Source organism: Limulus polyphemus, unplaced genomic scaffold, assembly GCF_000517525.1.
Source record: "Limulus polyphemus unplaced genomic scaffold, Limulus_polyphemus-2.1.2 Scaffold2787, whole genome shotgun sequence".
In the NCBI taxonomy this organism is placed as follows: domain Eukaryota; kingdom Metazoa; phylum Arthropoda; class Merostomata; order Xiphosura; family Limulidae; genus Limulus; species Limulus polyphemus.
The window spans coordinates 77,350-102,756 of NW_013668397.1; the positions used below are offsets into that span (position 1 = coordinate 77,350).

General features: G+C 30.6%; 1 protein-coding gene across 9 annotated transcripts in view; it reads left to right on the forward strand.

The window, feature by feature from the left end:
• The window catches only part of LOC106467902 (histone deacetylase 4-like), a 107,432-nt gene that overhangs the window by 66,409 nt on the left and 15,616 nt on the right, over positions 1 to 25,407 (forward strand). For all 9 annotated transcript variants that reach the window (XM_022396113.1, XM_022396120.1, XM_013928288.2 and 6 more), the window contains 8 exons: positions 2,904 to 3,018; positions 4,887 to 5,073; positions 10,498 to 10,657; positions 11,428 to 11,698; positions 12,928 to 13,059; positions 14,209 to 14,342; positions 14,939 to 14,988; positions 16,169 to 16,236. In XM_022396113.1, coding sequence (XP_022251821.1) covers positions 2,904 to 3,018; positions 4,887 to 5,073; positions 10,498 to 10,657; positions 11,428 to 11,698; positions 12,928 to 13,059; positions 14,209 to 14,342; positions 14,939 to 14,988; positions 16,169 to 16,236 — 1,117 coding nt within the window. The remainder of the gene's footprint in view (positions 1 to 2,903; positions 3,019 to 4,886; positions 5,074 to 10,497; positions 10,658 to 11,427; positions 11,699 to 12,927; positions 13,060 to 14,208; positions 14,343 to 14,938; positions 14,989 to 16,168; positions 16,237 to 25,407) is intronic.

The window sequence follows — 25,407 nt, forward strand, 5'->3', positions numbered from 1 at the left end:
GTCATCAAATATATCTAGTAAATGCTAGGGCATTCACGAAGGAACAATATATTTCTAGAAAATAGGTGGCGTGACACTAGTCACGTGACCTTGCTGACGCAACATAACATTAAAAGTTGATTTAATTGTTATAAATACATAATAGATGCAATGTTGTTCTGAGCAGCTACTTTTATACTGGACGTGTGTTATAGGTGTGTTTACAAAAAACCTCAGGCGTAAAGCCACCTGGCTCAGTAGATAATTACTTTAAAAGACACAAAGCTTTATTTAAAACGATGCATTAGACGTATTTGTTTTATTTGAAAAGGCTGCTTTTCTACTGGTAAAATTTTATACACTTAATAATGGTTGTGTCTTAATATAAACACATATTTGCCCATTTCTGTGCATTGAAAAAGCCAACATACAAGGTAATTTAAAATTTAGAATTTAAAATCCACAAATAGGGATCTCAAAAAGTAAGCAAACAAGGCTGGAGATCTACTGCTAACAGTTTGTTCAAGCTGCAAATCCTTATAAGACTCCGCTATAAAATTATTGCAAGTGATATGTACTGCAGTGTGGGATCGCGCAGAAATTCTGTAAAAAACTGAGAAAATAGTTTAAATTTAATTCGACCTCTTTAATTTTGTTGTACTGTAAAACTTTTCTAAGTCCTTCACTCTCCGCCATCAAAAAAGCTGGTGTTTTCCTAGCGTGTGCGTTAGTTGGAAACTACAACTCTTGTATTTCTTAGCGCATTAATTGAAAACTGCGTGTAAAAGGATCCCAATTTTGCTGTTGCATATTGTTACTTAAATCACTATTGTTCATCATTACGTGAGATTGCTGTCTCTACGTGGATTTCCGCGACTATATTTCAACTAGTTTTTAACAGTGGGTAATTACAATAGTAGATTCTCCAACTCAGATGATGGTGGTGGCTCTTTCTACTGCTTCTTATACTTAGCTGAAATCATGAGTGCGTATTCAGTATTTATTACCACTGCATATAGCACTATTTCATATAGCTATTGCTACTTTTAAATAGTTGGTATTATGGTAGCAGTTGTAAATGTTGTTAATAATTGGAGACTTACACCAAGTGTGCTGCTGTTGTCAACTTTGCATGTATTATTTGTGTCACCTTATTCTAGCAAATACAGTAAGTCAGTAGTTTTATCACATTGTCATATAGTAAGCTTTTGACAGGTTTGTTGAGAAATAAATGAATGAAAAGGCCTCATTTATATAAAGTAGCCCAAGCTTAACATAACAATGGACTGAAATTCCACTTTTTCTGGGTTTTCAAACTTGGTTTCACAGTTATAGTTTCATACTGATACTAAGCATAGTTTAGTTATTAAATTAAAATAAAGATATGGTACACATCAAGTTAAGACAGTTTCTGAAATTATTAAAAAATAAATGTGAAGCCCAATATATCATTTGATTTACCACTAATGCTGAGTTATACCTGTTTCAGAGAATTCCACTCCTCATCAGTAACCTAGACAAGGGCAAATCAAAAGAATAAGACTCATATAGTGGTGGAACCTATATTACATGAATGGTGTTTTGAAATATATATGAAGTCTAGTCTTATTCCTTCAATTTGCCCTTGTCCATAGCTACTGATAAGGGAAATTCCAGTATATCTCAATACAAGTTCGTAAATCAAATGATAGATTGTGCTCCACATTCATTCTTTAGTATTTTAAACTTTGACAAATGTTTAGTAGTTGTTAAATTTTTCATTACACTTTCAGAAGAAGTTCACCTGTACTACACTATCTATTTAATTCTGAATTCAGGTTTTTGTGTAGCCAAAGTTTCTTTGAATTCATAAAGAATATTCAGTTTTGGCAGATACATTTAAACTCTCACTAGTTACTGAAAATAACTATTCTTTATGAATCAAAGAGACCTTGGCTACGAAACCTTGAATCTGGAATTATATATACAATCAGCTTCTCCTGAAAGTGTAATAAAAGTATTTTAAACAACTTGTCTGTCTCAGTAATTTACAAGCTCAAATTAGTAGCATCAATGCTGCATATTCTTGACATTCCTATATAAACATAGCATTACTGTGTGACTAAAAGACATTTCAAAACCTCAAACAAAACTTACAAAATCATTTTTGTCAAGTCAGTTATTACTAAGCTTGTTTACAATGTTACTTATCTAGCCTACTTTTATTAAATGTTATTTTATTGTAGGTTTAGGGATGAGCATTTTCAGTATTCTAGAAGACTGATCATGACTGTATTTTTATACATCCAACAATTACACCGCATGAAGGCCTATCAACCAATAAAATATCTTTTAAACCTTGTCTAAGAAAAAAAAAAACAGTTTACAAAATATTAATATGATGTGTTAGGAAACCAGACTTTCATATTTATTAGACAACCACTGATAATATTTAAAAGCAAAATATAGTGATGAAGGAAGAAATGTTACAAGTAGGCTAACTAGAACATTTGTCCTTTATGATAATCATCTGTTAGTCTCAACAACAGTTTTTATTCCACCATATGCACAGAATTTTCATTTAGCATTATAATTTTAATTTAAAGAAAACAAAGTGGTTTACAAAACAAAAATAATAAATAATTCTTTAGTGTAACAAATAACTTAAAAGGTTCTGAAAAAAGATATGAAAATTTATTCTGTAATCTTTGTTCAAGATATCTTAAAATATGTGACTAATTATTATTCAAAACTGATCACCAAGTAAATGTGTTTTTAATGTTACTAAGCTAATAAAAATTATAAAATCAAGTATGGTTTTAATACTGAGATCAAAAAGTATATGTAACTTAAACTTGTTTCAAGTTTTAGTGATACATGTACTTTAGAAATTGTTTTAAGTCTGAACTCTAAAAATGAAAGTAAATATGTATTTTTGTTTAAAGGAAGGTAAGGGAATGTCTGAAGCCCAGGTTCGAGCCATGGCGGCAGCAAGACTGGGTGTACCTCTAACATCACATATGCTACACTCCTCTCTTCCTTTTTACCCCTCCTTGCCAGGTACAGTGCTGTTTTTCATAGTATGGTGAATTTAACATTCATATTGAACACTAAAAGAGTACAAGAATTATCCAGTCAAGTACTAAATTAACCTTAATTATAGTGAATTCTAAATGTTAGTATTTAGTTTTAATATTAAATTTTGATGCCAATTGTTAATATTGAACCTTGTTGCCAAATGCTATCATTAAACTAACACTATTCACTAACACTAATATATATATATATATTATCAATCATAATCACAAAGTGTTAAATGATGCCTCACTGATTTGAATACAATATAACAGAAAACTTTATCTAATCATTAAATTTGCCAGTCAAATTCCTTATTGACTTACTTTAAAAAGAAAAAAGCAGAAATATTAAGACATTACTGTACATTATAAAGTCAAATACAAGAATGTCATGGAAAAGTAATAAGGTAAAAGAAAGCAGTGGGAGAAAACATCAGCATGCTTGTTTACACTGTACATAAATGAAAATTACGTGAGATGAACATGCTGACCACTTGAGAATTTCAGAAGAACTAAACAGGTTGAAAATTTAACAATAATTCTTTATTGAATGAAAGTTCCAAAATAAACTGCACAAAACTCTCTAACTACCCTAACTAATTCAGGAAATGAGAATATAAATTTAATTTAGTTTTTTTTATTATTATTCCAGGCTCTCTTATTGATTTCTTAATCTAACTGTTCCAATTAATTTTTATTCACTTTTGTTTCTGTGCTATAAATTTCCCTTTTCTAGAGAACAGGCAATGGTTTCAGAAAGGATTTCCAAAAGTTTAATGGTTAATTACTGTGGTTAAATATCCAAGAGGGGTGCCTATAGGTTTGCAATGAAGAAAAGAATGAACCTCAACATTATGGTTGTAGAACAATAAATGGGAGAATTATGTGCATATATTTTTCTATGTTTAATTAAAATATTCACTTCACATGTTCATCACATGCTTTTCATTAGTGGTTCATCATCTATAACATGCCAAATCTTGGAAGGAATGGTAATTTTTGTCATTCTTATAATTTAACGAATAAAAATAATAACAACTATTCTAGTTCTGTCTTATGCTAAATGTTATCTCACACAAAAAAAAATTACATTGGCCAACAAGTCATTTTCATCAGATATAATTATAGGTGGGTTAGATAGCTCTTGAGACGCTAATTCCAAATATGTTTTTGGTTTTCGTCAAGCACATCAAGTTTTCATGATGAGACTGATCAAATTTGAAAGGTTATTGCCTCAATTATAATCTAAGTTGCTGTACATTTCCTTTTTCATTAGTGTGTACTGTACAAATTTAACCAAGTGTATGGTGTGTATAACATTTATGGGAATTATACTGAAAAATTAATAAAGTTGTAACGTTAACTAGCCTAATGTGTGATTATTACCTAAATTATGCTGAAATTAACACCACTCATATTTTAACAACGAGATATGCTAGAAGAAAACCAAAAACAGATTTGGTATCAGTTTGTAAATGTGCTTACATCTTTAATGAGAGAAAAAGGTTAAATTTTGTCAATCAGTTTTATTAAACTTAAAGCCTTCAGAAATATTTCAATTTATGTCTGCTATGTTAACTTATTTTAACATCATGTTGCCCCTAGTTTTATAGTGATTATATAAATGTGGTTGATGATCTACACTTACAAAGTCAATTTGATTGTACATTTATCCTCTGCTTTATTCACAAAAAGTAAATAGTCTTTTTAAATTCTTTTATAATGTTAGAAGTAAAGCAATTCTATTAGTTTTTTACTAATTTTACCACAAAATATTTTTATCACTTTTATAAGAAAAACAGCTGTAAATATCAAATTCAGTAGTTTCTAATGTGGTGATTTTGATTTTAGTGATTGATGGTGAGTTCACTCCACTAACAAGTCCTAGTTACATACAACAACACATAAAAACTTTGGAACAAGCCAGAAACTCAGGTCAAGTTCCTCAGATTTGTGGTGCTCCCTCCATCCTTCCTGGAATGTATATGACTGGAAATGTGATCACAGATGCTCAGGTGGCTCAAGCTCGCTTACACAGGTATGTCATTATCCTGGGGTGTTTAATAAACTAAAATGACAAGCATATGTAATTTCATATTGTTTTAAAACCTTCTCTCAGTCAATGTTCATATTATTGGATTTTATTTTACTGTATTCTTGTAGCTTAGTTTTTTTTTAGAAAATCTTTTAGAAGTAGAGCCAAACATGTCCTAGCTAGTGGATAATGCATTGGACTGTGGATAAGAAAATTTAATCAAGATATAATACACTATATTCTGAATACTAGACTTTTAGCTGTGGAGGCATTTTAACTATGACAGTCAATCCTACAAGATGGTTTTAAGAGTAGCCACATAGTAAATAGGTGTTTCTGAGTTATTGCCATCCACCTGATCAGTAATTCCAAATTAAGGATAGCTATCCTGTACCTTAGGAGTAGTCTCTAACCAGGCCATTTAGTCGATTTGTTGCATAAACTACCATTCAGGTTGAAGATACTAAATCCTTTAGAAGTAAAAAGAAACACCTGGTATTTTAGATTTTTTGTAATGACTGGCTTGGTAATGAAGCATGTATGGTCAGAGTTTTCATATTTTTGTATATCAAGGTGTGTTGCTGAATTATTATTTCTGTTGATTAGAGCAGATTTTTTGGATGCTATTATAAAGCAAAACTTTGTATATATTTATATTGTTCATCTACATATTTCTGTGGAAAAGTACACTTTTTTAAAGATTACTGTATTTTACTACAGTTTACATTATGTTTTAAAATATACATTACTTTTTTAGACATTTCTCATGTTATTAGGATAAAAACAGAGTAGATACTGCATTAACTTAAACTAGCACTAAGACATAAAAAAGACTGGGCTTGTACATGTGCTTGAAAATCTGGAAAGTCCTGAAAAATTACTTTAATAAAATTGAGTCCTAGAATATCTTGGAAAATTGTCATTTTATTGTAGAATCACAAAAAGTCATAGTTTTTGTTTTTTTTAATTGGGTAATTTTCTTGTTGTATTCCTTACCTTTAAACCCCTGGTTCCCAAAAGTATATCAGGTACGATCTAACTCAGTTTGGTGCACTGTTTGTGCATTTGTATTGGCTTACTGCTTTGTCAGTCAAGTTTATGTACTTGCATGAGTTTTATGTAGCCTTGTTTATTTTATACTAAGACCTGGAGCTCTATTTTTATAATAACCAGACAGTAGTGGAAAGAATGGGATTGGGTCAGAGAGTAAGCTGTATTAGCTGTTGTCATGGGAATGCTAGCAATGGGCAGCAGAGCTATATGTATTGGTCAAGCGGAGGTCCAATGATGCCAAGTGAACATAACCATCTATGGGTGTTAGGGATAAATATTCTACAGGTGATATAGAGAGTGAAAACACACACACTCAGCTAAAATTCTGACTAATCAGAATTTGTTTGACCTTAAGTTTTCAATCCTGACTTTTTCTATTTAAGATCAAACTCTTAAACCTTTTGAATATCTCGTTTTCACAAATAGCCAGTTGTATATATTTCACTTGTGTGCCTGAACTGCTGCAGAATGGTAAGTCTACAGACATCACTATGCACAGGACTTCTTATTCAGTGATTTTGAAGACCTGGACCTCAAAACACCTAAAACCAGCCTAGCTCTCAGACTGGTAGAACCTATAGATAAAAATGAGTCATTGGGTGATGCATCAGAAAACATAAACACCATTTATGGGCCAGTCCTTAAGTCTTCAGAGGACAAATAGCTACCATTCAATCTGACCAGTTCAGGCTGCCAATTGTGAACCCTGCCACCACAGATTCAACACCATCACTACCTGTTTCTCCAGTCAAAACAAACCCCAAAGTGACTCAACTTTTGGTTTTCACTCCATAAGAGATTCCAGTGACCATGAAGAAAGAGACAACAGAACTACCAATGGAATGAAGGTTCCAGCCAGTAAGATACCCCATCAAAGGATACACCATGAAATGTCACAAGTGCCAAATATGCATACACTTTCAGCATGACCACTATATATATACAGTGTATATATTAAAAATCTAAAAAGATTTTTCTAGAGCAAAGGTCTTCCCATGGGTTGACTGAATGCCAAGAAGGATTCTTCAACCAGCAACAGTTACTTCACTTGTGGCTAGGGTTTTAGTGGTGAATGAAAGTATCTTAATGTCAGCTGCCACAAAACCACCACCACTGAATAGATTTTGTGATCTACTTCAAAAACAGCTGAGGATAGAGCTCCCAATCATATCCCCAATGATAATAATAAATGAGACATTTTGAGATCAGATCACCATCTCCAAACAATTGTTAAGAACAAGAAGCAAAGTGGGTGAGGCATAGACTTTGTCTAACTGAGAAGAGTATTGGCTGCAGAGACACCTAAGTCTCCCATTGCAATTAGAGTAAGAGGTATGGTAGTTATGCACAGATTTGGCCAAACCCTTTAGCACCCTGATTAGGTTAAAGTAAAATAAGATGAGAGCACCCACCTGAGATTGAATACATGTATCTCTTTATTTTCCCTCTTTTTTATTTTGTTTCTTACTTGTAATTTATTTGGTGAATTTGTTTGATTTATTTTCTTCTGTAAAGTTAATCTTTTTGTGGTGTATGTGTAGATATATATATTTTCGACATATTGTAAATATCTAAGTTGGATTCTGTATTATGTTTTTAGGTCGCTGGTTTTATTACTTAATATTTTCATATGTATGCTTTGTTTGTTTGTTTGAAGTTAAGCACATAGCTACACAATGCATTCAAAAGGTTTTAGATATGTTTAAAAGGTAGGTAGTTTATATATACAGTGATTAAGGATTGCATTTTATTTGATGATTAAAATTAACTCTCAGTCTGTAATGATTTTACATGCTATTTGTGAAAAGGTTTATCTTTATAGGTTAAGTTTATAAGTGTTTCAGGGTATTTTGCATATGTAACTTAAATTGCAGTCACTTTTTATGTGAAATGGTTTCAGTTATGATTACTTTAATTGTACTTTAATTTGTGATGTAAACCACATTCTGTTTTCATTCCTTTTATTTTTGTATTATTTTTTATTTGCTTGTGTAAATGTGTGGTATATTTTTTCTGTATTTGTTTATGTTAAAGTATACTTTTGAGTTGTAAAGCATTTTCAGTTTCTATTCACTTAAATTGCAGAATCTAGTTAACAGTATTGCTTTCTGTAAACTAGTTAAAATATTAATTATTTTTGTTTACAGGTTTATATATCTTTCTGTTTATGATTGCAATGTGTTATATTTATAAGTGATGTATGAAATGATAGTTTCTTTGTGAGTTCATGTGATGTAACTATTAGCGTATGTTGTATTAGTATTAAAGAGAGGTTGACCTAGTTCATAACAAAAGGAACTTTAGTGATTTTGACTGAAAAATTTTTCTATGTTAAAGTATTATTTATTTAAATATTGATTCTTTTGTTAAATAGTTTTTTTGTGGAGCTAATTAACAGTATGGATTGATCTGTGTTGAAATGTTTTTTAGAACTGTATGCCAAATGCTTGCATTTTATTCTTATTATTCCTCATTTGTAATATTTCATAATTATAGAATGTTTTTATGTAACTACTGAGTTTCATTATCAAAGGGTTTTGTTGTCTGTGTTGCATGTAAATGTTTTTTACGGGGCAAGAAAAAGTTGTCATTCCTTGACCATCATGCTTTGTAAACTTTAATGGATTTATAGTTAAGATTAATATTGGCTCAAGGACAAACCTGAAGTAAAGGGGGGTAGGAGAAATGAAGTATATAAGTATATTATGTGTTTCCTACCTCCTTGTATTAATATATAAGCTTTCTCAACATTTGTTATTTGTACAGTAATGTGCATTTTCCATATAATACATTGGTCAAGAAAATTGTTAAGTTCCTTTTGCTCCTGATACATATTGTTCTGTGCCATTCACTGAGAGTAGCACCTTTTGTCTTCTGGAAAGAGTTGCAAGGTCATTCATAGTATGTGAAGTTATCCTTTCTATTGTTGTTCATGTGACCAGTTGAGGTAATGACCTCTTTTGTTGTTCATTGGTAATGAAGTCATGCTAGTAGCTTAAGTTTCTCTGGGTATGTTCTGATGTTAACAACTTAAGGGGTTAACATGAGGTTTATTCAGTCAGGAATATGATCTTGGGAGGTGTATTCTGAAACTAGAGATCACTGAGTTAGTGTATCTCTGTAGCTAATACTCCAGTAAACATAACTAACTGTCCATTATGACAACTAAAGTAAACATTTTCACTGTGTATTTTAAATAAAGATTGTTTATCTTAATTGTACACTTGTACTGAGTTTTCTTTCATTCTCACAAATTCAGTTAGTCAGAGAATATAAATTATTTCACAGTAGACATCTTGATGAATCCCCTATAGTTAACCCTATGTGCACAGACGGAGTTCAAAGTGCACATTCCACAATCTCTAACATCTAACAATCTGCTATTATATATTTTATTTCTGATTTATTAACTATTCATTTTACCCTACATTGCTGATTTAGTAATAATTCATGGTAGGGGAGAAGAAATACCAGATATACACTATATGGGGACACTGAAAAATAAATATTGATCACATTTTGGAGGTTCTATAAGTTATTCAAACTGTATGGTAGACAGAAGTAGTTTTATTCTTGCACCTTGACTTGTCAAAGTCTGAGTCTGACTGATTTTGTCAATTCATAGACATATCTTGAGTACAAATACTTTTGTAACACATTCGATTTTTGTGTGCAACAGACTTATACATTTTAGTAAAAACTTGCTACATTTTGTGTAGGTACACTTAGTAAATTCAAAATTGTAGCCTATATTTGTACTCCAATACAGGGTTGGTCCAACAGACTGACTCCATGCATATTTGGTTAAGCAGACCTGTCTTGTCAATCTTAGGGGAAGCCTGTTTTATTTGAAAATCCACACTTATATACCATGGTAGCAATTTTGATGTATGATGATTCTTTATGAGAATTAATTTTTCAATCACAGTTCCTAAGATGCCAGTACAAATCAGTATTTTTAACAAAACCCTTAAAAAACTGATTCTTCCTTGTACTACAACTGTTTTTAATACTCATTCTTGTTTTCTGTTGGAGTCAGATTATATTACATTATCAGATGAATAACCATTTTTCTCATAACAAATAATTTAGCAACTTTACGATGGGTGCATGACTTGGTGCTTTGTAGCAGTGACAAAACAGTAATTGATCTTCAGTGATGTGTGTGTGTTGGTCTTACTTTATACACTTTTTAATGAAGCTAGTAAGTTTGTATTGAATTATTTTAAAAAACTGGCAAAAATATATATTTTGAATAATTTGATAAAACTTTACTATCTGTCATGAGTTTTTTATACTCAGATCTTCTTTACTCTTAACTTATATTTTGTAGTTATGTACAGTATTTCATAGCATGATCATATTTATTGGCAGGAACATACTCAGACCTCTAGGCCGAACACAATCAGCCCCACTTCCTCTGGGACACCCCATCTTGCAGCCTCAAGGAATCATATTATCTCCTCAGCAGAATGACCAGCTTTCAAAAGAAAAGCACCTACATGAACAACAACTACATAACTTGCTGAAACAGGTACATGTGAGCATAATTAAAACTCCATCTAAGATGTTATGATTGAGCAAAAACTGAAATAATTTTGTATATACTTGTGGTTGTAACCTTAGAAAAGCATGTGAGTAAAGTCATGAAGCGTATGCAGATTGGTTATTTTGGTAGAATATTGGACTTGCAGTGTATTGTTTTCTAATGGTAGCTAAATGTATGTATTGTGAGGAAACAATTATATTTCAAATTACTTATATCATGTTTTTACGTAATTTAATGTTCTAAATTAGTCAAACATTCTTATAATTTAGATATTTTGAAAATAAATGAGATTGGTTCCTGTTTTTAATATACTTTATTGCTTAGTTTTAAATATTTTCTGGCCTTATGCAATAATGCGCAACTGGTAACAAACATTAATCTGTTTGCTTTGTGTTTTGTGATGAATCTTATGCAGTTTTTTGGGTATGTTATCACAGAAAGAAATTGCAACTGATTATATGGCTTATTGTTGTCTAATTCCTGGAAAAGATTCATTTTAAAGATCAAAATTTTTGTGGTTAGTTTCCTAATTTTCTTTAACACACGCAGTCTGTAGTAACAGATTTGGAAAGTTTAAATCTTAATAGGATTGGTGACCATGCAGATGAGGTATAATGGAAATAATCATCTTTTACGAGACACCTTTTCATCATAAACATTCAGTTAAAACATATGGCACAAATTTTTTGTGATGCTAGTTTTAATATAAAATGCAAGACAATCACAGAGTTATTTTTGTACTTGCTTTTTTATAGCACATCCGTCAAACAGTGCTAACCAGAGCTAGCAGCAAGAACCAGGTAGAAAATGTTGAGGAAGAGACAGAAGCTGCTGTTGCCCAGGAGATGAAAGATGCTCCTCCAATTTCAAATGCAATTTCCACACCAGAAATTATTGACCTCACTGAACACAGAGAAAAAGAAGTTGAACGAGATAGTGAGCTTGCAAAGCAGCAACGTGATCGTGAAGCATTCCTTCAACAACAGCGGGATATTATGGCAAAGTCATCCCTTCAGATTAGTGAAGGCAAACACTATTTATTTATGTACTGTACATCTTTAATCTAATGTATTAAACACCAACATTTTGTATTAGTTTATAATTCTTAATTTTTTCAAAAGTGGTTGATAATAACCAAGTAGTCTGTCAGATTATTTTGTAATGTTTATAAACAATTGTCAAGATAGTGGATATGTGCAGGCAGTTTTGTGATGATATAATTACTTATTTTTAATGATTTACCCAACCTTCAAACTTTAAAAGATTTTTGCTAATTGTTTGTGTATTAATTTACTGCATACCATTTGCTCTTTTGTATCTGAGCTCAGAGATGGATAAATTTATGGTTTATTTCTTTGTTTTCTACAAGTTTTCTTGTTAAATGATTGAATTTTTTAAAATTCAGCTTACTGATTTTTATTGATAAATCATGTAAATTTTTAGACTTTGTTTGAACTAACTTGCTTTTCTGTAAGCTTTTGACAATATTTATCTAATGCTTCTAATACAATAAACATTATCAATGCAAAGTATTGTTTTTGAAATGTTCATAAGGTTAATAAGTTCTAGAAGTCACTAATTTAGTTGAAGGTGTTTACATACTGTTAAAGGAGATGGGCAGTAACAGTTCACACAGTATTAGTATGATAAATGTTAGATGCTTATATATTTCAGTTCCTCATGTGTGGTAATACAAAAAAATGGAATGAAAACTTGAGTATGTATCTGCCACATCCAAAAGCTCTTTAACAGAGAATTCAGATTGCTTTTTTCTACAAGCAATGGACTTGTGGGTTTACAAGCCATTAAGTTCTGATTGTCTTTACATTATACCACTTGTTGTGTTTTTGTAATGAAGCTTAGTGTGGTATCTACCCTGTGCAAAAGCCTGTGCTAAAAAATGAAGCAAATGCTTGAAGCTCCACAATGTCATGGGCTCTAATATTTTTTAAATAAAGAATTTTAAAGTGTTAACTTGACTTTCCAAATAACATATACCATATGGAACATGTTGGCATCAGTATATTTCCTCAGTTTCTTTGTTATTCTGCATCAATTGATCACAACTGGAGTATATTCTATGCATCATTTTGGATTGCTATAAATGCCTGTTTAGTAGTGATCATATCTAATTTACCTACTAGTAAAGTATAATTCATCTTTTTTTCTTCATCTTACAAATACAGCCTGACTTGTTATGGTTCTTTACATTGTGTGTTTAGGTATGTTCTCTCAATTTCCTTATAATCACTTAGGATCAGCTTTCACTCCACGGCACCATGTTGTGAGACCTCTTTCACGTGCCCTGTCTAGTCCACTGGTTACTTTAAGCCCAATAGGAAATTCTCAAGAAGGTCCAGTGTCAGTGCATCATGCTTTCACTACAGGTTAGTTTACTTTTTGTTGTTTCATTTCATTAGTTAAATGTCAGATGATACAGTTTTCTTAAAAATAGTTTTATATTTTTATTTAAATCTTAATTTTTGCTACAGATATTTTCCTCTAAGTTTTTTTTGAAGAATATGATTTTTGTATCAAAAAAGCTTACCCATCATTTCACATGTTCAATTGAGTTACGCATAAAGCATTTTGTAACAGAAAATCAGGTTCACTGAACTGATACTTAATAGTCCCTTTTTTTATATGCCCTTTCAAAACACATACAATTCAAATTTAATCCGTTTTTCACTTTAACTTCCTCTGGCTGAAATGCAATTTTGTATTGGGATAGTATTAAAATTGTTTTTTGCAATAGATAGAAAAATTATTCCAGGGGCTTTTTTATTTAATTAAATGTAGGTCAAATCTATCATAGTTTTGAAAGCAGCTTTTACCCAAAATAAGTTATTTATATCTTCAAAGTGATTGGAGAATGTTAATTTTTCTCATTACAGGAGATCTTATCATTTATTTCTAAATTTAAAATAACTACATAAACATCCTATTATGATTTAAAACTTCATTTCAGAAATTTCAAGAAAAAAGAAGAAATTATTTAATACTGTAATGTTTCAACCATTATGATATGCACATGGACCATGAAAAGGTGAAGGTACTACTTGGTTCAAGCGTTTACATATATTCTTTCAATGCTTGACTTGAAGTACAAATAACACAAGTGATATCCTTGGAGCCTCACACTATATATCTCAATCAATTGTTGCTTAGTTTGCTATTATACTTATTTAATCCTTTCAAATAGCATTTAAACACCTAATTTGAGTTTTAATTAAAATAAAACTTCTTTGGTAGGACAAGACCTCCTAACATCTTACTATTACATGCACTACTTATTAGAGGGCTGTGATCTAATTACCTTTATGCTTTATCCTTTCACTTCCTAAGGCCGGCACTGCTGAATTTGTTATCATAATATTTATTTTTTGTATTTTTTTATGTTTTAACATTTTCTTTAATGTTAATATAGCAATTACATTCCATATACAAATATTTTCCTTATCTAAGTTTTTTGTAGATTAATTAGGTAATTAAACTTTATATATGTTTAATACATTTAACAACCTTTGTTTGGTTAGGCTTGGTCTATGACAGTCTTATGTTGAAACACCAGTGTATTTGCGGTGACAATTACTACCACCCAGAACATGGTGGCCGGCTTCAGAGTATTTGGGCACGATTGCAGGAGACAGGGTTGGTGGCTCGATGTGAGGCAAGTTTGGTTGCACACAAATACCCTTTTTGTATTTAAAATTCAACTCCTAAACTTAACTTTCAGTTATTCATATTTTAAAAATATTTTTGTATATAAAAATAAAAGGATCTGTCTTTTTTTATCTCACATTTGCTTGTCCTTTAATTTGACTTTGTTCTTTGTTGTCAGAAGAAAGTTTAAGTTGTTAGCTGTTGAAGAAATAGCATAGTATCTCATCAGTTAGGAAAAGAAACTCTGAATTCTTAAAAGAACTAAATGATTACCAATTTTAAAACAATGCATATGACAGGTTCAAGTTTAATAATTTTTGAAAACTCAGAAATTGTTTTCTATATAATTTCTAACATTATAAGTAACTATTTGACAGGTTCAAGTTTAATAATTTTTGAGAACTCGGAAATTGTTTTCTGTATAATTTCTAACATTATAAGTAACTATTTGTAGAATAATGTGAGTCTCTATGTCACCCAGTTACAAACATATTTGGTTACTTTCAATGATTGTCAAGTGAAAACATTAAATAAGTTTTGAAGAATTTAAAATTTGTGGTTGATATAAATAATTGTTTCATAAGTTCTTTAATTTTTTTGTAGCGAGTACGCTCCAGAAAAGCCAGCTTAGAGGAACTGCAGACTTGCCATAGGTATGTGTATGTGATATGAACTAACAAGTAATTGTGTACTATACGTATAAGTTGATAACATTCCATTGAAGATAGATACAGTACTTCATTAAAAATCGTAATTCAGCTGGTCATCTAAGATTTTCAAGCAATACAGTGTTTTATATTTCATTGTAGCCAAAAGTGCAATAAAAAATTATAACAGTTTTTTGTTAATGAAACTTGGATAAAGCTTGCTTTCAGTGGTGGATCTACAGGGGCAAGGGGAGGCATTTGCCCACCCAAATTTTTTCTTGCCCCCCAAAGAAAAATTAATCCTACATACATAGAGCAAAGGCAATGTGTATAACAGGAAGACATGTTCACATATGCACTATCATTTTATGAGATCTTTATTTCTTGTATGCTGGAAGTCAACCATACTTTTTATACTAATGGTACTACTACACTAAATAATTATTTATTTAGTTAAACAGTGCTTGAAAGAACATTATTCATCAAACCACTTTTAAAGGGACTTGTTATTCCCTTGTTATTGCTAAATATGCTAGAATGGTCAAAACCTTCTGATCCTTTCCAAGTACTTTTTGAAACCCAACATTTGCCCAATCTAGTGTAGCATGCTAAAATCTGAAGGATAATGAGTCCCCCCCACCCAACTTGTGGTGCTGGTGCTGTCTCTGCTTGTTTTATTTTTTGTTTTTTTTCATTAAGAGATATCTCTTATTAAAAAAAAAGTAAATAAATAGAATTTATGCATGCTCATATGAAAAGAGTGATTGCTTAGAAAAAATCCATAAACCATGAATTGACATAAAAGTGAACATATTCAAACCCACATTCAATTATTTAATACTTAAGGGCTTAAAAAAGGGGAGTTATTTTTTATAAATTGGGATAGTAGAAATTTAAAGTTAAGGTACAGGAAAATTTCAGATCTTAAGAAGTTAGTTTCATGTACAAACTTGTAGAAATTAATATTTAATTAAAAAACTAAAAAAGTTAAGAATTCTTATTTTTATAAATCCTCAGAAAGTTACTTCTTAACTACAAATTTGAAAATAGTTCATTTTTTATGTATGTTCAGTAATATGTTTATCAGTATTGATAAAATTTAAAGACATTTTTTAGAAACATGAGAAATATTACATATATTCGCTTTTAACTCCCTAAAACTGTTTTTTTTTATTCCATCTTTTAGTGAAGCATATACTATGCTATTCGGTACTAATCCTTTGAACAGGCATAGGTTCGACATGAGTAGACTAGGTGAGTGTAATTAATGAGATAGCACTGTTAAATGTTGTGTATGATGAGGGCTTATATATTACATTTTTTACAGACTTTTATTATTTCAAAAGGATTATAACCCTTTATTTAGTATGTTTTTTGCTTTTTTGTGTATTGCTTGTTATCTTTCAAATCACTTCAATGCCTTCAACAAATCAGACGTCTAACTGGCAGTATGCGGCGCAGGGTTGCAGCAGTCATCCAGGCAAACGGTGGATATACCCGATATTGACTTTTCGATGACTAATTATCAATGTGTGGGTCATGATTGACATTTTGTAATGTGATTTGACAATTCAATAACGTGTTTGAGCTTTCACTGACAATACTTATTAAAGATAATTTTAAGCGTGAAAACTGTCCATATTTTGATGTCATGATATGTAAATTAAAAATTGTTATTTTACGGTGATAATCTTGTTTTCTTGTGCCCAATAATGCATAATTTCATTTGATAAACACGTTTAGATTGAATGGTAATCTATAATCAGTCACAAGAACGTCGAATCTGAATCACTTGAAAAAACACGGGGGTGCTTAACTTTTTTCCAGGTGTATATATTAAAATATATTTGTGTCAAAACAAAAATGGTGTGAATCAATCTTGTTGGCAAATGGCATAAATTAAATAAAATATTGGCATATTTCTAAACTCTAACTCCAGGGTACAGTTCAACTATTAAAAGTTTAATTATTTAATACAGCCTTGGATTATTTCAAATTCCCAATACGTAACAAGTTATTCAAATATTTCCCTTTGAAATTAAAATTTGAATTATAAAATACATTTTTCTTCAAAGATTATTGACATATGTTGATAGTAAAGTTGCTTAATAAAACTTTGAATGTAACTCTATAAAAGGTTGAGGCATTAACATTTTGATGCCCACCTGTGCACATAGGGTTAACTTGTTATTTGTTTTTATGATAATTACTGGTTAATTACAAAACAGCTTTAGACACATTTAAATTTTATGCTTATATGTGATTTCAGCAATGAAATATATTTACCGATATAAGTAATATTTAATGTGTTACTTAAGTACATTATGTTTTACAACTAAGGCAGACACAAAGCAAGAAAGAAAAGGGTTCCTTCAAATACATAATTTTCTAGTAAATAGAGTTTAATTTTTTTAGGGAAACAAAGCTTATTGCATCTTGAGGGGAAGTTTTGATATCTATGGATATCCTCAATGGATGTGTGTTCTTGGTAAATTATTATTGTGTTTATTAAATAAAACACTTCAAATAACACCTGTAGTACTCTAATGAAATTCTGAAGAGGGATCTCTTTGAAACTGAATACAAAAATACTAGTATTCCTAGTATGCCCTACAACTTCTTTCTATTAGCTTTGACAATACCACAACACAAAAAGAGGCAAATATTTAACTTATCTTTTAACTAGGTTTATGTATGGTCAGTCAAAAAACAAAATAAGGGGACTTTTGTATGGGAAAAAAAATTGTATGTGAATACAAAATGAAGTTTTATTTGCAATTTTTATACGAAACTTTATTACCATACATAATCTGAAATCATATATAAAAGAACAGTTTTACCTCAAGCATACTTCTAATATATATACTTTAAAACTCCTTAAAAGTAATGCATACAGGTACTGTATTTGTTTTAACTAGAACATGGCCATAAATATAATTTGACCTTTAAAAATTCAATTTAAAAAGTTCATTCAACATGATCCATTTTTACATAATTTTGTAATGCGCATATACAAAAAAAGAATTGAATACTGGAAAAAGTGTGTTTAAGGAACAGTTAAAACTTACTAAATCAGTACATGCTTTAAATTACAACCATTCAGTTGCAAGTTCTTCAAAATCTGAACATGTCTGCCCAACTCAGTTGTTATTTAAAGACACAATAACTTAGGAAAATAAAATAGAGAAAAAAAAAGACAAAGACAAAAATTACCATATATATAATAGAATAACAAAATACAGAGATAAAGTAAGCTGCAAATTTATACACATATTTTCAAATACACACAAACTATATATATATGCAGCCTAAACCATATATACCATATTACAAAGGATAAGTAGTGTCTATTACATTGACTGTATTGTAATGCAAAAGGAAAAATGTTAACAAAGAGGGATAAAGATGTAATTTATGTCTTCTGCAACTTTATATATAAAGGTTTCAGTGTTAGGAGAGGCAAACAAATATATGAAGCACAACAGCAAGAAAAAATATCAAATGACTGACATTTTCTTACATGCAATAGCATTCACAAGTGTTAAAAATTAAAATACTCTATAATGATTGCAGGAAAAAATAGTATCATTTAAAAATATATATTCATGATCCATTTTTTGATTTAACAGATGTATGCTTAGTTTCTTTTTTGGAGTTCAGTAATATGACTGATAATGCAACTCTTCCATGGCATTAACAGGTATGTTTAGTTGAGTAGAACATGTAACAATGCTATTGCATGTTATATTCTGTTATATAATGATATACAGGTAACCAACTTCAGATCATTCTGGCGTCTTAAAGAGTCCTCACATATTGGAAGATCACATTCAATAACTTCTAGCTGCTAAACTAGTAGCCCAGTGTACTGTACTCTATTTACAGCTTTCCTCTAAAAACACATGGATAGTTAAAGTTTAACACCCTCACAAATATTTCTCTGTTATAAAAAGAATTTTGTTTTCTGGTCCTGAGAAACCTTTAAAAATGTCCATATGATAAAAACCAAGAAAGAAAAAAAACCACAGAAGACACACTGAATGTTTTGTTTGATCAGGCATCATTTTGAAAAAGCAGAGAATGTTCCGATTTGTTATTTCCAAAAGATAACTTGCCTTAAATATCATTTTTACAGATTGATTATTCTTTCTGGTAAACATAGTGTGTACCTCTTACTGTGTAAAAAGCATCTATCAGGTTCTATGTAAGCCTCTTTATCAAGCAAAATACATCACTCTGTTTGTGTCTGCATGGATAGTGACAGCTCGAGCCATGGCTACCGGTGTGCGATCATCTCCATTAGCTGACTGGTGGCTACCATCTCCACTAAACATAAAAACAGACAATAACAACTTTCAGGATTGTAATGGAAAATATTATATCCTAAAAATTAAACTATTCCTTTTATTTTTTGTACTTTCAGATTTCAGTCTTGAAAAAAAACAAATAAGATAAAATTAATAATGAATCAACAGTAAACTTCAAAATAAAGTGCATATAAAAAGGGGAGTCAAAGCCTTTATTATTCCTAGCATGGTACTAATTTTAGTGTCTGGAACATTCAGACTCTTTGTGATACTGGAAAAGGAGCTGAATATGTGAAAGAAATGAACAGATATGATTTGGATATTCTGGGAGTTTCTGAATGTAGATATACTGAATACGGAAGATAAATCAGCTTGTTTTCAGGTCAAAATGATATACTTTCACATGGAATGGCTTTGTTCTGCTTCAGGGGAGCAACATCAAGTTTGTTAACATGGAAACCTATATCAGAGAGACTACTTACTGTACGTTTTAAAAAATCAAAATATAGAAACTCAGTCTTTTAGTTTGTTATACACCAACTAAAGACTCAAGATCAAGTAGTAAAAGACCATTTCTATCTTTAATTGCAAAATGTACTTAATGCAATTCCAGAATAAGATATTAAATTATTAATGGGAGACATGAATGCTAAGGTCGGTGTTGATCCTGGGGTTGCTCTTGATAAGTTTGGAAATGGGCACAGAATGATAGTTGCCTCGGATTCATCAAATGCTATGAAAGAAATAGTTTGGTTATTGGTGGTATATTGTTTTCATAATGAAAAATTCATAAAGAAATATGGAAAAGCCCTAATGGTTTAATTGTAGCCCAAGTAGCCATATCTTACAGGCAATGTTCTTTCCTGCATGATGTCAGGTCATTTTAGAGGTGTAGACATAGGAAATACTTATTACTATTTGGTTGTTGCAAAGATAAAACAAAACTATACAAAAAAAAAAATATATCTATATCTTTTAATTCTGTTAAGCTAAGTATTTAGAAATAAAAGCTGAATTTCAGTTATATTTAAAAAAAACAGGTTTCAAGTACTAGATATCATAAGAAGCAGAGGAAGCAGCTAACAGAGGAGATAAGAGAATGTTCTTTAAGTTAGTCTAACAACCAGGAGATAATAAAGTAAATATCTGTGATGTAATTAAGAATGAGCATGGAAATAAAATTATAAAGGACAAATGCAGAAATGTTGAAAGCATTGGGTGAAGAGATTGGATTAGCAAGACTTCATGATCTAATTAAACTTCTTTGGGAATCGGAGAGCTGTCCCACTGACTGGAAAAAGAAATCATTGTTAAATTACCTAAGAAAGGAAATTTGCTGTCATGCAGTAAATGGAGGGAAATTATATTATTTTCTGTCCCACAAAAAGTTTTGAGTATGATTTTGATGAAAAGAATGAAAGATACTACAGATGCTTTCTTGAGAGAGCAACAGATAGATTTCAGAGCTGGTAGAGAATGTGTTGATCAGATCTTTATTCTGAGAAACACTATTGAGCAATGTGAGGAATAGCAAAAACCCCTAGTGTTGAATATTATTGATTTTAAAAAGGTGTTTGATTCTGCACAGTTAATCAATATGGAGTACACTTTGATGTTATGGATTCCCCAAAAAGATAATTAATGTGAAAAATGCTATATGAAGGATTTGAAAGTTGTGTGAGGGTCAATCAAGGGAATACAGAATGGTTTGAAGTTAAAACTAAAATTAGGCAGGGTGATATTATATCACCTTTCTTATTCAATACTGTTATGGACTGGGTTATGAGGAAAGTTGATCAAACAAATGGTGGTATTGAATAGTTAAATAACACTCTTTGAAAGATTTAAAATATGCTGATGATGTACGTTTATTGAGTCATGACACACAAACAATGGCTAAAATGACCAAAACTCTGGCACATGATGCTCAGAAGGTTGATTTAAACAAATGTGATGAGGTTAAAAACAAGTTATTTGGATCAGGTCATTGTGAGTAAAAAGGTAATTGAGGGTGTGGAAACTTTAACATACCTTGGTTGTATTAGTGTTGACAGACACATATACAAAGAAGTAAGAACAAGATTGGGAAAAGGAGTTGATTTTAGAAAATTGAATTGAATATGAAATAATGGAGGTTTATCTATTAAGGTGAAGCTTAAATTGATCAATAGCTTGATTCAATTGGTTTTGTTATATGGCTGTGAGAAATGGAAAGAATTAGAGGAAATTGAGTCTAGATTAAGAAGTTTGAGAGTAACTACTTTAGAAAGGTAATGAAGATTAGATATTTTGATCATACAAGTGAAAAGACATTAAGACAGAGAGAGAGAGAGAGAGAGAGGTGGAAACAATCAATTATAGAAAAGCTCAAATTGTACAGATGGAGATACTATTGACACATTCTAAGAATGAAGGAAAATAAACTGTCAAGACAAGCAGTGATATGGAGGCCAATTGGAAGAACATTAAAGAAAGACCAATAGATACTTGGTATTGAAAAACAGAGAGAGAGAGATGACAAATAAAGACCTGGACAAAATAGATGTTGAATAATGGGCAGATGACCAAATGCAGTGGAGAGCCCTCATAGCTGCCCTGCAGACCACTTGAAGTCTGGAAAGAACTGATGCTGATGATTCAAAATAATGTTCATTAACAAGATATAAATAAGCCTTCTTCAACATAAAAACATTTAATATTAAGTATAACTAAGTTTGTTCTCTTACAAGTATCAAAAGTATTTATTATTTACTGTGTTTGTGAAATATTCTAACATATAATTCTTTTTTTTCTTTTAAATTGACTAAACTATTACAAAAACTAAATTATAATGACTCATCACTACGACACACTGTAGATAACATTTCATATTCTTCTGCTCATAATATTTTCTTGACCTATTAACCCACTTGCTACAGGTAGGTCAAAGTGTGTATGTCACAATTTCTTAAAGAGTTACATTCACAATTTAATTAAGTACTTACTACTTTATTATCAATGTATCCAAATAAACTTGTCATTAAAATGTAGTTAATAAATGAAATTCTAATATCATACAAATTTTAAGTTCTTGATTTTATGAGGAAATATTTAAAATCATTTTCAATCTCTCCAAGTATGAGAACTGTGACATTTGTTTTCTAGGTCTTCCCTCTTCTCCAATTTATTTACCACCCCCCTGAAAAGTATGAAATTTAATGTAAGTTACTAATTATATTATAGATATTACTAAGGCAAAGAAAATTTTTATAGCCTTCAATTTTATTTGCTAATGGAGCCAAACACTAGAAAATCAAACCCACGTGCCATGACCACCTGTTACATCCTTCCACAAATTTCTAATAGTTGTCTCTGATTTTTATATTATATTGTTTATAACCAACAAAAAGCCAAAGTTTCAATATATGAAATGACATATATTATGTTGTTTTCTGCACAGAGAATTGTCTATTTTGCCTTCAGTTTGAAACTTTTTCTCATTATATTCACAGTGACAAGTTACGATGAATTTTCAAAGGTTCTTATTGCATAGTTAGAAAGTCAGATAAATTATTATAGTTATAGGACATTATCTGCTTTGTATGAGTTATTCTTTGTTCTTATATGCATTATTTAATCAAATAAAAATTATTTAGTGCAGCAGTATCATTGTTATAATAAAGTAGGCTTAAATTTCATCGGCAGCTGAGAGCAAAAAACACAATGACCCAGGTAAGTACTATATTTCTTGTTTTTCTTATGTATTCTTTACTTACTGTTTTAAAAATAACTAAAATGTAAAAATCTGAAACCTGTTAGGTAAGGTAAGATAATGAAAAAAAGAAATTATTCATGAGGTATGCCCACAAAGAGCTCATGTATTATGTAATTCGATACAGTAATGTAAGCTACACATTTGCCAAGTGATTTACAACTTATTTGGTGGGATTATTAGTTACACACACTTCAAAAGGCAATAAAATAATAAAATCAAGTATAAACAGATATATATTGTTACAAGCTTTAAGCAATTTAGGATAACAATTGTAGTTTCATGGTATAAGTTGCAGTCATTCTAGAAAGAAAAAGGGTACTTTATTATGGTGGTTATGGGGTCAGTCAATTTGACCAACCCCTTATATATTTCTATTGATTATCTTGTGTTGTGAAGATGGAAGAATTTTGTGGTTCATTGTGAGAATGTGTAATGCTAAAGTTGATCTTTTTTAACTTCTTTCCGATAACATGTTCTTTTCATTGTTCTCATGTTCCTTTCATTGAAATAGATTTTGTTTGACCAACATAAGCCCCATTAGAAAAACAATAATTGTCACAAATACCTTATTTCTAATGGCTTTCTATCTTGTCCCTCCCTATGTGAATTTTAGTTTGAAGATTGTTCACTGGCTTATAAGCTGATTTAAGTTTGATATCAAGGGGTTGTAGAGTATCATTAAATGAGCGCCACCATCAATTAATCTATCTGCAGTTATTTGGTTCACTTTCTTATTAATCTTTTAAGTTTTAATGAACAAATTAATTATTAAGTTTGGATTAAATCCTTAAGAAACAGCAACATTTTTGAGGTGGTTTACTTCAGAATGAATGCCCTATTTTTTGTTGTAAAAAACATTTAACATATGAAAATAAGTTTTGTATATGCCAATTGTCTGAATAAGGATGTCTAGATTTATTGTTGGAGAATAGACTTACACTTTCTGGTTTCCCACAAACTTCTGTGCATAACTTGCCATCTGGGAATTGTGGAACTAAATCAGAATATGATGTTCAAAAAACCTTGCAGAACAATAAAGACCTTATTATAAATGAAGATAACAAAGGTGGAAAAACTGTAATTTTAAACAAAATCCAGCACAATGATTATGTCAATAAATTGTTATTCCTTATTTCAAATTCCAAACTGAAATACAATCCAATCAAACAAATTTCAACAAAACTCTAAGCTGAAGTCAAGAAAGTTAAAACATGTCTCTTTTGATATTATTCCTCCCACAAGTTTTATTCTCTTCCCAAACTGCAGGAAGAGGGTTAACCTTTCAGGCCGATTGTTACTTGCAACAATAGCCAGACCTATCCTTTGGCCAATTATTTAGTTAGCAGACTAGCAACGATAATGGATTTAAAAATATATACTGTAAAAAAAACTGTAAACAGTTTGTTATTAAATTAACAAATAAAAATGTATGGTGTCCTTTGACATAAAAAGCTTAGATGGAATTTTACCCTGCCTATTGTATGAGGTGAACTTGTGCACTTAATTAAACTATGTGTCAGTAACTCATATTTTCAGTTTAATATCAATTTTTTCAACAAAATTATGGCCTGAGAATAAGTAATCTGTTGTGTCCTCTTTTTTCGTGACATCTTCATAAATGAGTTAGAACATAATTTCATCAATAGGTTGGCTGAAAACTTAATATCAATGTACGATATGCTGATGGCTTGTTCAACCTTATTTCTTGGTGATAACAATTACAATCAACAGTTTCATGAGAAATTAAACTCAGTTCATAGAGACAAACAATTCACTTATGAACTAGAATGTTATGATCAGATACCTTTTCTCAATGCTTTATTTACACAATGACCAGATGGCAAGTTACACATGGACATCTATTTGAAACCAGAAAATGTGAGCCTATTCCCCACACAATAACTAGAGACATCCTTATTTGTAGAAGATTAGTGAACACAAAACTCTTATTTGATGTATGTTGAATATCTGTTCTAATAAAAAGGATATTCATGATGAATTATACTGCCTCTTGATTTTTATTAATTATAAAAAACAATTCTTTTTTTAGACACCTCATAAATCTAATATAAAAAGCATCAGATATGGAAGAAAAAATCAGATGTGTTCTCTAACATATTCTACGGTTCTTCATTTCCAAGAGATAAAACCAGTAATCCAGTATGTATGTATGTATGCATGTGTCTAAATAACAGATAACTAATATATTTAGGTGAGATGTAAGAATAAACCCAATTTTTCAAATATTTAACCATTTTATTTAACTAAAATACAAGTTAAAAAGTGAAAGAATCTTTTTTAAATGAAGAAAAAATTAAAAGTAATGAGAAAAATAAGAAGTTGAGACTAAATTCTTCACTTAAC